The sequence below is a fragment of the Branchiostoma lanceolatum genome, chromosome 2, assembly GCF_035083965.1.
Source record: "Branchiostoma lanceolatum isolate klBraLanc5 chromosome 2, klBraLanc5.hap2, whole genome shotgun sequence".
Taxonomy (NCBI): domain Eukaryota; kingdom Metazoa; phylum Chordata; class Leptocardii; order Amphioxiformes; family Branchiostomatidae; genus Branchiostoma; species Branchiostoma lanceolatum.
In genome coordinates, this window is record NC_089723.1 from 15328256 (window position 1) to 15335257 (window position 7002).

A 7002-nucleotide genomic window follows, 5' to 3' on the forward strand; every position below is an offset into this window, starting at 1 on the left:
GGATAGGAACCAGGCTAAGCAAATTATGTAAATACAATTTAGAAAATATATTCACTAACTGTTACATTCACTGATTTATCGTGATTAAGTAAACGATAACTGCATAATGGAATAAGCAGATAGATAGAAATTCTAATTTGTATGATACTGCTACTAATGTACAAAGCTCATTGCATTTATCTAACTTTGTTATCTTTTGAGTTGTAAAACATCTGAGATCAGAACTCTTTCCTCTATCACTCACTCACTCACTCACTCACTCACCCACTCACTCACCCACCCACTCACACACTCACTCACCCACTCACACACTCACTCACCCACCCACTCACTCACCCACTCACTCACCCACTCACTCACTCACTCACTCACTCACTCACTCACCCACCCACTCACCCACTCACTCACTCACCCACCCACCCACCCACCCACTCACTCACTCACTCACTCACTCACTCACTCACTCACTCACTCACTCACTCACTCACTCACTCACTCACTCACTCCCATAACTTAGTAGTAGGGGCAGCATATGCTTGTTCATTAATAGTGCATTTTCTTGTTTTCATTATAGAAGAGGCCCAGGATATTTTCACCAGCCTCCGGAGACTGTCCTCTTTTGTGTGTAAGAAGTTAGCTGTGACAGCTAAAGAACGTGCTGCTGAAGCAGGACAGTATGCTGTTTCACAGACTGAGTCATGGTTGTTCGAGCTGTTCTTCGACCAGGATGACTCCATGATAGAAGCCATGCTATGTCTACTGGACATCAACACAGCTGTAGGCAGGTATGTACATGTATTCTGATGATAACCTGTGTCAGGGTAGAGATTGTAATCTGGCAGAATTACTAATGGTAACTGATTCTACCGGTTGCCTGATTGAATCATGTGATGTAATGATCAGGTTGCTGAATTTGCCAACCTGTATGAATACGGCTTTTCAAGCTGGCTTTCCTGGGGATGGATTTTAAGGAGTTTCCAGATGAATTCGAAGGAATTGACGAGTTAGCAGGCTTTGAATTGTGAAATTCCTTGAAATCCAGTACCAGGAAAGCCAGCTTGAAAAGCCCTATTTGTACAGGTTGGGAAGTGTAGCAACCTAATGTCACATAATTCAATCATCAGGGGAGTAGCCCTCAGCAGCTGTCAGCAAGTTGCGAGAGCCCTGAACTATGACGGACTTATGTAAAACAAGTGAGAACTTGACTTTTGCATATATTTAGCATAGTATAGTACATGTAGGCTTTTCAATTTTCAATTGATTTCCCCTATCAGGGAATCGATTTAGATTTACTGACTCCAATCAGGATCTCTATTTGACAATTCTGCCAGATTGACAACTCTACCCTGACAACCTATTTTAGAAAAGAACTAACCTTTAGTACTATGTGTGATTTTTATCCTCTCTTGTACCAAAAGCTTAAAGCTACATTTGAACTTTAAAAATAATGTAATTCCATTCAAGCTTGAGGGTGCTTGATTTTGCGATAGAGGGTAAAAGGTTTTTTTACAGTGTTTAAAGTTTGCAGTGGAAACAAAGAGTTTATTTCTGACAGAAAATCTTCTAATTTTTCAGCACAATGTAAACATTAAGACTTAAAGTATCGGATACCAGTATCTCGAATATTGTTACATTTAGAGTTGGTAAAAGTAGTCTGAATTGACTTGATTAGTGGGTCTTCATCATTTGTAGCAATTCTTTGTCACCTTAACATCATTGTGCTTTTTGCAGGTATACTACAGACTGTCCACATGCCGATGTCGTCAGGTTGTTGAACCCTCACCGTATCTTCCTGCAGTTCTTAGAGACCACCACCTGGGACCACTCCATCCTCCTAGACCTCCTCATCTCCATGGAAACCTGTTTCCTCGCGTACATCACCAGATACCTCCATCTGGTCATCACAGAATGGCAGGTGTTCCAAGAAACAAACCAGCTCTATCATCAAACAATTACAACAATGGACACCTATGAGTCTTCTGATGGTGGCATTGAGAGCAGCTGGAAGGATTTGGTTATTCCTAACAGTAACAAAACAAGTTTTAAACAGATTGGAGCGAAGAAATGCGAAAGCCCTCCCCCTCGACAACTAGATCATACACGTGGAAAACTATCACAGCAAAGTGGCGCACAGCCATCTGACCAAACCTCAGAAAAAGTGTTAGATGATATCGAACTTGAAGGCATCCCTGCACTTGGAGTTGTGACAATGTCTTTGTCTGAGTTTAACCGTTTTGAAATGGACATTGCTGGACAACAGCTTCCAGCCATTGTGGAAAATGTAGATACTGTGCAGTCTACAAATCCTCAAGGTCAAGATTTTCAAGGTCAAGATTTTCAAGGTCAAGATTTGCAACATGACAGTAAGACAGGAGAGACTTGTGAGGGGGAGAAAGATGACTCTTTCAGTGATTCATCTGATGATGATAAGTCGAGTGACAATGCCGAGGAAGAGTCCACTTTGGATAAAACCATGGGGGTGTTAATTAGGCTGAGGCTAGCCGTAGAGAGACTAAGTGAGAAGAAGTTGTTTCCATATAATGTTAGCCCACTTTTAAGACTGTTGACCAGGGTTGAAACTAGGTATGAAGAAGAATAAGAGAACAAATATATTTCCAGCATAACATTATTATGCAGAAAACAAGAGAGTGTACATTTTTATTTATTACAGATATATGAAACCAAAGTACATTGTGTCATTGTCTTTATTACGTTTGTGCTTCAGTGTTATTCTTTTTGCTAGTATACAGTGTCTTGGCTACTTTTAGGGCGGTGGGCATATGGTGACTGAACTGGGGGTAAAGATTCACATTGCCAGAGAAGAGGATCCACTGATTTTGTTTAAGAAGACCTCATTTGCATGATAAATGAGAAAAATTCATGATGTTACCATCATTTTAGGAAAGGTATGAGGTCGTGGAACTCCCGCTGGGGACTACCTTTATTAATTTGACCACAAAATTCAAGATATTGAAAGTGTAGATTAGATGCGCAATCTAAATGTATTTTTTTTACTGAACAGTACCATTTGGAAATCTAACCTCTTTATCAGAAATTGCATCAAATCATCACCAAAACTCATCATTGCCTTTTTAAAGAAATATTTTGCCTTCAAAGAAGAGATGCATATTATTCTTAAAAGAAGTGGGGGCAGCAAATGCAGTCGTCTGTAAGTAGCATGAATTCTCTCGTATTGGAACGACAGATTTGGTTCAACAGAGGTGATGTGCTGGCTAGGTCCCTGGCGTTTTTTCTGTATAGGCCACTTAGCGCTATCACTAGAATGTTCTTTGCAGGCGAAGGCTGAAGCAAAAGTATGAACTGAATGTAATCAATGGGTTTAATTTTCTAGGGCGGCGTCAGATGTTTGGTAGTACCGGGCCTGGCATAACTCACGCCTGCTGCCGATAGCTAAGTGAATTCCTTTGTGCGCAGTAATCATATAATCATAAACATTGTGTAGAAGCATTGGCATGGCAGAGCGGAAGCCAGTTCAGAAATTTCGATCAACGTAACCGTTGAAAAGTTCTTTAGGAAAATATCTGCAAAGTCTGACATTTTGTAACACAGAACCAATGAGCTGTGACTGGCAGGCCTCAAAATACAAGAGAAATGACAAGAGTTAAGGGGAGGGGTTGGAGAGCTTTAATACAGCAACCTGGGGTAATATCAAATCCTACCAACCACCGTCAAACTCAGAGTTATCGAACAATGATCATGGACTTATCGTGCAGTGATTTTTTTGCGGATCATGAATCCAGCCTGGAACACGAATCCCCTTCTGCCCGTCCATGACGCAGCACAGTCACACCTCAGTAGTCGAAGGGCCAACGCTCTAGAACACGCTTATTTTGTTAAAACGCTAAAACGACGTAACGCACCTCTCCCGTGAAAATACCCTCAAGTAGGCTCTACTTTAACACTCCTAGCAGAAAGTTGGTTGACTGCAGGTTCATGAAATTTGGCGTGCTTAAAAAACAAGCATTGGTGCGCCCACCGGTGGCCAAATTATTGGTTTTAAATGAGTCACACTATATGAAATTATCCACTGAACATTGCGTATTTTACGCCATTTTTGATGGCTTGCAGTAGGTATGTAGCGTTCATGAATATTCTTGAAAATCTCTGTGCTGATTTCCAGAAACCTTACCTTTCATTTGATATATAGTTAATTGTTTATTTGAAAACAGGGGAGCGCAGCACTGAGCTGTCACAAAGTGCATAAAGTATTCAATTATATACATGTTTACCTGTTAACCACAGACTTTATTTAGTTTGTTTAGTTTGTGTAATGCCAACTCCACTGTCCGAGAAAGTGACTGGCTCCGCCCTGACCGATGTTGGGCGCGGGCCTCTATAACTCCCCCACAAAGCTCATTTAGCTGTACCTAGTAATTCGTACCGTACCCGCTACAAATTCGTGCGGTGCCCGGTGATTTTTGCCGTACCCACTCAAATTTCCTGCCGTACTCGGAACTTTGTGTCGTGCCGTGTCCAATTGCGGGCATCGCACTGCCACAGTGTGTAGTCACTAGAAAGTTGTGTATAAAAATCATGTACGGCAACAGTGCACTGTCCCATATACCTAATAGATGCTTTGTCAAACTTTCCTGTCTACCTCTCCCGCGGGGTAGCGACCGTTGGGAGCGGACTTAAAGCTACCAACGCTGGACCCCAGGCTACATTGTATATGTACAAATCAATATAACGGGAGAAGAGGTTGAGGAGGGTGCTTGGTGTGTGGTTGTGAGGCAACTAAAAGTCCGGGTTTATAGCTGACCCGACTTCAAGTTTTTTCCCACACAATACTAACCTGGTTCCCCCTATTTTTGGACTGACACAAAACATTAGATGCTTTCTGTACAACAGTTGCCGTTTATAAACATGATCGTCTAGAGTATGGTTGCTAGTATACTGACTAGAAATACTGAGCCAGTTAAACAAATCCCTGACGTCAGACCCAAATGTTCGCCAAATTATCAGGAGAAAAACATGTATAATTGAAAGTTTAGCAACAAAAAGGGCTCAAATTGGTCCTTATCTTCTTGATCTCATCGTTATCACCGGCCCTCGGTGTTCATTTTGCGTGAAACGGTTAAACGTCAGAAGCTAACCTGGCCTCTCGTCCCCGCGCTACTCGTGTCTAGTCTCCAAGCAGACCTACGGGTTGGCAAAAAGACCGTATTCAACAGGCAGAAGGAGTTTCTATAGCCAACCCAAGTCTCTTCCCAAGTTTGGGTATGAGACTTGGGTTGGCTATAGAAACTCCTTCTGCCTGTTGGATACGGTCTTTTTGCCAACCCGTAGGTCTGCTTGGAGACTATCTCGTGTCAACGATGTTCGATTTTGTGCCGTTTTAGAAAAACCCGGAAGTAGAATCGAATATTCGATGCTTGGCCCTTCGACTATCAGATACAACAGAACGCTTCTGAAAGACAGTGGTTTTTACGCCTTAGTCTGTATACGTAGCTGTGATGGTAAAAAAAACTACCAGTTCCGACATTACAACGGAGCTTTAGCAATACATTACCATTCCCCTAAGAACAGAAACTGTGGTGTATCTTATGCATATTCATACTATATTGTACATCTACTCTCAGGGACATACGTACCTGTGACTAGGTGTGAAACTTCTGGAACAAGTTACATGTACATGTAGAACTCGGGCTCTTGAATCATCGTTAAGCTGGGTTAAAACTCTCACTTTAAATAGTGGCAATGATATAGCTCATAACGAAACCAGAAAATGTGTGCATCACGGCCTCAGCTGCCAAACTGACCTTGTAATGAACCGTACAATACAAAAAATACAAAAGATATGACTGGTAAATGCATCGCACTTACATACTAGTAGTTTGCATGTGGCGCTTGTGTTGAGACATTTGCCTCTACAACAACTGGTCATCAAGCACTGCGTACGACTCTGTCATGATCATAAGAAAATTATGATGACGTCTTCACTTATCATCGACAACTTAAAACACCACGATATCAACTGGACATGGTTCATTTGACTTTTGTTAAAGATATTCGTCTAAGTTCATGGATTAAAATCTGAGGGACTACGGCAGCAGAAAGACATGAACCTTCAGGTACATGTTCTACGTTTGGCAAAGCATTTCATAGTCTTGGTATAGACCGTGGGTCTGACATGTCACAACTCATCGTCTTTTCCCGTCAGCATTTTAGCCTCTAACGTTGGGTAACCTAAATTCGGGATTTTTCCGATAATGGTTGACTGAAATCAATCTAGCAGAACACTAAACCATCCTTTTTTTCTATTATTCTGTCAGTATCATGTATTATCTTTGCACTAATCATATATATGGTAGATTTTGTCTCTAGTCGTGCTGACACCATAATATTTCAACTTGAAACTACCGTCCGCCGCACGCACAATTATGGTGCTGTCGGACAGGGGGGCACATTAATTCGGGAGAGAAGATTCGTCTTGAATATCTTACCGCTAATCACATTTTATACAGCAGCTATTCGTTCTATCCTTGGCTTGAGGAGAGTGCTATGGATATAGACGTGTCCAAGTAAAAAAAAATACACGAAAAAACGGCCGTACCGCACACATCAGGCCAGTTCGGGAACAACCCGTGTGTTGAGTCGGTAGAACTTCACTCAAAGTCGGCCCATCGTCATCATCGGGCAACGTGTAAGTCGTTACATTATTCATGGGAAGTTAGCTGGATGCCGTAGCAATGGTAATACTACTATGTCCATGTGTTCCTTGTTGTGTTAGGAGCAAACTTTGAGGAAAATATCTTCCTCAGTCCACTATCACACGCAGCATTTAGACAAAAAAGTGTTCCTCACAAACCTTTGTCGTCTGCTTGACAACAGGATTCTGGTTAACAATATGGCGGCGGGAAAATACACGTGCCGTAGGTTGTAGCAACAGAGAGGAGTTTTGATGATTGATCACACTTAGAATCCAGTTGCAGGTTAGCAAAAGAGATTGTAATAAGTTGTCTTATAAATAATTGTGTTTAG

At 41.7% G+C, this 7002-nt stretch overlaps 1 protein-coding gene across 1 annotated transcript; it reads left to right on the top strand.

The window, feature by feature from the left end:
- Positions 1-564: 564 nt before the first annotated feature.
- LOC136427567 (protein Lines homolog 1-like) lies at positions 565-2689 on the top strand. Its single transcript, XM_066416530.1, has 2 exons — positions 565-785; positions 1732-2689. The coding sequence occupies exons 1-2, from the start codon at positions 736-738 to the stop codon at positions 2597-2599; spliced, it is 918 nt and encodes a 305-aa protein (XP_066272627.1). The 5' UTR covers positions 565-735; the 3' UTR covers positions 2600-2689.
- Positions 2690-7002: the final 4313 nt, after the last annotated feature.